The 4,888-nt window shown below is 42.1% G+C and overlaps 1 protein-coding gene across 1 annotated transcript in view; it reads left to right on the top strand.

The window, feature by feature from the left end:
• Positions 1–1,938: 1,938 nt before the first annotated feature.
• Positions 1,939–4,888, top strand: part of LOC101859903 (cytochrome P450 20A1) — a 20,382-nt gene continuing 17,432 nt past the window's right edge. The window contains exons 1-2 of the mRNA XM_005090284.3: positions 1,939–2,461; positions 4,009–4,058. Coding sequence (XP_005090341.1) covers positions 2,390–2,461; positions 4,009–4,058 — 122 coding nt within the window. The 5' untranslated portion in view covers positions 1,939–2,389. The remainder of the gene's footprint in view (positions 2,462–4,008; positions 4,059–4,888) is intronic.

Here is a 4,888-nt window from a genome sequence, read left to right as displayed (position 1 = left end):
GTGTGAGTGAGTGGGTCTGTGTGTGTGTTTGTGTTGGTGGGGGGGAGGGGGAGTGGGTTTGAGCTTGTTCGTGTTTAGGAAATTAGATCTTAGTAATGGTTTTGCTCGTGGGTGTTAATTCCGTCAGATGTTTGCAACCTTTTTATATCTGGCTCTAATTCAGAACATGAGACAGCTTTGTGTACAATAAAGCTGCAAGGCATTCTGGGAAATTAAATTCGTTTAGCAGTGCAGACTTTATTCACTTTTGATTCGTAATTGTCTCTGTCGGTATGTTTGTCTGTTAGTACTTTCTTGTTCTTGTTCTTGTTCTTGTTCTTTTTCTTCTTTTTCTTCTTCTTCTTCTTCTTCGTCTTCTACTTTTTCATCTTCTGTCTGTCTGTCTGTTTCACTGTCTGTCTGTCTGCATACGTACTAACTCATAACAGCAGTCTCTCTCACATATCTCATGTTGTGTAAAACTGCGACAAGTTTTCGATATAACAATATGTTATTATTATGCAATGGGAAATGTAAGTTACATTGTAACAAGTCACTGGTTGAGCTCGTAATAAAAATTAAAAAACAAAGTAAATCTACAGGGCATAAATTGGAGGCTTTCGTGGTCGAGAGGTTACGGTGTTTGCCTCTCATTCAATGGGCCCTGGGTTCGAATCCGGAAAGCAACCTCCTTTCCTGCTCTCGTATAATGTTCTGTCGTCTGCTTTCGTCTCCTCTTTCTACCCCTACCCTTCCACCTCCTTGGCCCCCTCCTTTGAGCTCCTAGCTCTTTTGCAGCCTTTCTACTACTACTCTTTGGCTCCTTCCTACTGCTGTCTTTCAGCCGCACCCCTGATCTTATGGTAGGTAAGATCTAACACCAGGCCTTCTCGGATAAGGGCGAAAAATCTAAGATGTCCCGTGTGCAAGTTGTGCACGTTGAAGATTCGTTGGTGGTAAAAAAAATCGACAAGGGTAGGCTTCGGCCGGCACCCGGACAATATTCAAAATTTCCTACCAACCGAAACATGTTTAATGTGTCTCACGCGCCCATATGACCGCATAAAGTTGCGTATTCATAAAACACTTACCAACCCCCAAAACAAAACAAAACGCAGAGCATAATTCACTTGCCACTTTACACCACAGTATGGATGCGTCACCGGACACTTGTAATCTTGAGATTGAGAGTCATGGGTTCGAGGCTCAGTGTGGCATCCGACGTTGTGTCTTGAAAAAGGCACTTCACACGAATTTTCCCATTTGGCTCGGTCCTATCAGATATGGACGTTTAATTCGGAGGTCCCACCTTTTAAAAACCTTACAGCATTATTGAAAGGCGCAATAAAACCGGTAGGCCTACTATTTCGCACAACAGGGTGCGTATAATTAATTAATAATTCGAAACATGTCTTTTACTTTTATTTTTTTAGCTAAACTTCGGGCGTTTTTTTTTCATCGTACCGTATTTTTCATTTCAGCTTGAGTTGTTTGTTGGTTTTTTCTCTGGTGTAAAACGTACCTAAATTTATTTAAGTGGATTGCTTGCGACAAAGACGATGTGCTGGGTCGTCTGGATCGAAAAACTCGTGAACGTGGAATGGAACTCCTTTTTGAACACAGGAACTCCAGGCTGTACTAAAAAATGTTTACTCAGCTACATCATCATAATAATAATAGATAGCATTTGTATAGCGCATATCCCCGCTCAACAGCAGGCTCTATGCGCTTTACACTATATTATTACCCCAGCAGACCATAGAACACTCCGAAACATTTTCAGCTTCCCGAGAAGCATACAGTGCAAGCAGCCGATTAAGCGCTCAAACACTAACAAACTGACAAGATCTTTCGCTGTCTATAGCCGGGTACCCATTCCCACCTGGGTGAAGTGAGGAAAATTCGTGTAAAGTGCCTTTCCCAAGGACACAAAGTCGGGCCCCTGACGGGATTCGAACCCACGACCTTACGGTTGCGAGTCCGAGAGCCTAACCACTAGGACACCGACGCCACATCATGATTATGATGAGTACATGTGTTCATGTTCAAAGTAGAGGATGCCAAGCATAAAAAGCTCTAAAACTATGTTTTAATATAGCCTTTCTGTAACGATATGAGTAGCCTACATAAAAGCATCAGCCAAGGACTGGTTAAATTCAAATTGGTTACTGGGGATGCTGCTACGAACGTGTCAGCGATTGAAAGTAAGGGGGCGCCCTCAAGGGAGGCGAGTCTAAAATCCTTAGTTGGTACTTAGCTTTCGACTACCATAACACTTTGACATGAGTTCTGTGACTACCGTAATTCAGGACGGAATCGGCGAGCTTGGACCCAGATAAAGCTTGACCCATGCTCGAGACAGCGGCAGTGAGAGGTCACTTACTTTCTCGTTCTAAATAGCTGTGCCAACATGTTGGAATATGCGATTTTTTCATTTGCATGTTTTACCGTTTTGCTTGTTGCAAAAAAATGGATTTATCCGGTAAGTTTGCTATTTGTTAAGGTCGTTTTAATTTTTTTTTTTAGCCTAATAGCTTTAAATATTTGGAAACTTTCCATATAGTATAGAGATGCCAGAGTGTCAGTCAGTTGACATAGTTGCAAGGGTGAAGAACAGACCAAAAGATATTAGCTCGTAACTGCGTTGTTTTCCTCAGGTCTGGGCATATCCAATTCAAAGGGGACTCTCGTGGCCTAGAGGTTAAGGTGTTCGCCTCTCATTCAAAGGTCCCGAGTTTGAATCCTGGAAGCGACGTAAACATGTTTTTCTCTAAATTATCTCCTTTCACCTCCTTTACTGTCGTCTGCTTTCGTCTCCATTTTCTGCCCCCACTCCTCACCTCCTTTGCCCCCTCTTCTGGGCTCCTGACTCTTTCTGCAGTCTTTCTAATTCGGCTACACACCTGATCTTCTGGTAGGAAAGATCTACACCTAGCCTTCTCGGACAAGGGCGAAAAATCTCGGCGGTCCCTTGTGCAAGTTGCGCCCGTTCAAGATCCCTTGTTGGTCTAAAATCGATAAGAATAAGAGCAGGCTTCGGCTGCCACCCTGGCTAAATTCAAAATTTCCTACTAACTGAAAATGTTTGGTGTGTCCCGCACGTTCATATGGACTTATGCAGTTGCGAGCGCCGTAAAACACTTACCCCCCCCCCCCAAAAAAAAATCCAATTCAAAGAGGGCTAACTAAATTAAGCAATCACCCCAACGCCCAGTGTCTCTTGCGGAAACACACCAACACATACTCAGTCACTCTCTCACGTATAAAATGCACCCCGATGTCTGTCGTAAACACACATTGTTATAATGGTTTGTGTTAGCATAAACTGTAACACAGCACTGTTTGCGAGACTGCTAAAGATAAGGAAAAGATCAACGATGGGCAACCGGACACTGTGACCACGTGAGAGGTGCTACTCATTGTCTCCAGTTACCACGAATTCTAGTGACCGAAGACCCCTAAAATCAATGTGCACAATTGTTATCATACAATCTTCACTTCATCTAAACCTGAATGGTAATTAAAAAATCTATCAAACTATCAATGCCTTCAACTGAAATATGTACCTGCACCAAACGCAAACACATGTAAACCGAAAATACTAACGAGTGTCTAAATTCGATGTTATCGAGGCGTATCTCCCCGCCGCTCCATATTTTCCCCCCATACTTTTTAATAAAGCCTACTGTATTAATTGAAATCTGAAGTCTAGGTAAGGTATACGAGCTTTCATCAACAAGTGCATCTGTTGCATAAAAGAATCAATATCTTTCCATTAGAGTTGACTTTAAAAAATGCAGTTTCCCTTAACTTTCCGGCTCGAATCGTCTAGACAATAGATCATAGTGTACATTGTGTCATGGGTCAATGTGATTCAGTGGGTCAACTAGTTTTTGGAGGGTAAAAAGAAAGACAACCTCTGTGGGCGCTGTGACAACTTTTTCGGTAGCTTTGTACGACTCTACTCTCGAAATTAAAATATCCGATTACAATATTGTCAAAAAGCTTACACAACAATTTGCATTTCAGAGCTCGAAGAAGGTCACCACAATACCTGGTCTTGATCCATCGAATAAAGAGTAAGTATGAATTTACTATAGGAGTTGTTACGATAGATCTAATGATAACGTCTTTGCGCTACCCACGTATGCCGTACTTAATTAAAAACAAAGTCCTACTGCGATGCAGATTTTATTCTTTATTTTCAGTAGTCAGCGTGCATTGACTATAATTTGCAATAATCTGCTCTAAGAAGGATAATCCAAGAGAGGCTGAATGTTACAGGAAATTATTCATTTTTATTACGGATGTTATATTGAGGTATATTTACCCTTGGCACACAACCTGTAATTTTAAAAAAGCAAACTTCAGTTACGGACTTTGACAGGAATCTGCATCTCACACTGAAACCGATTTCAATAGCATAATAATATGACGACTGATATCTTAATGATTAGTAGAAGTAGATTATCATTGGTGATCAAATAAATGCAGAGAGAAAACATAACATGCGCGACGTAAAACCAACCTCTGTGTATACAACCAAGGCTAAAACATGATTTCTGAGAGCACCAGAAAAGTCTACATTTAGACCTGGTCAGAGCGACCTAAGAATCAGGTTTCTCGAACAATTCTTGATAACAAACCTGTCGAGGAGCATGTGTGTAGGTCTGTTTGTGTGTGTGTTTGTGTGTGTGTGTACGCACGAGCGCGCGCGGCGCGCGCGCGCGCGCGTGTGTGTGTGTGTGTGTGTGTGTGTGTGTGTGAGAGAGAGAGAGCGAGTGTGTGTATGTGTGTGTGAGTGTGTGTGTGTGTGTGAGAGAGAAAGTGTGTGTATGTGTGTCAGAGAGATAGAGAGTGTGCGTGTGTGTATGTATGTGTATATGTGTGTTTGTGTGTGTGAGAGGAA

The sequence above is a fragment of the Aplysia californica genome, unplaced genomic scaffold (assembly GCF_000002075.1).
Source record: "Aplysia californica isolate F4 #8 unplaced genomic scaffold, AplCal3.0 scaffold00015, whole genome shotgun sequence".
NCBI lineage: Eukaryota > Metazoa > Mollusca > Gastropoda > Aplysiida > Aplysiidae > Aplysia > Aplysia californica.
This window is presented reverse-complemented; position numbering and strand designations above follow the sequence as displayed.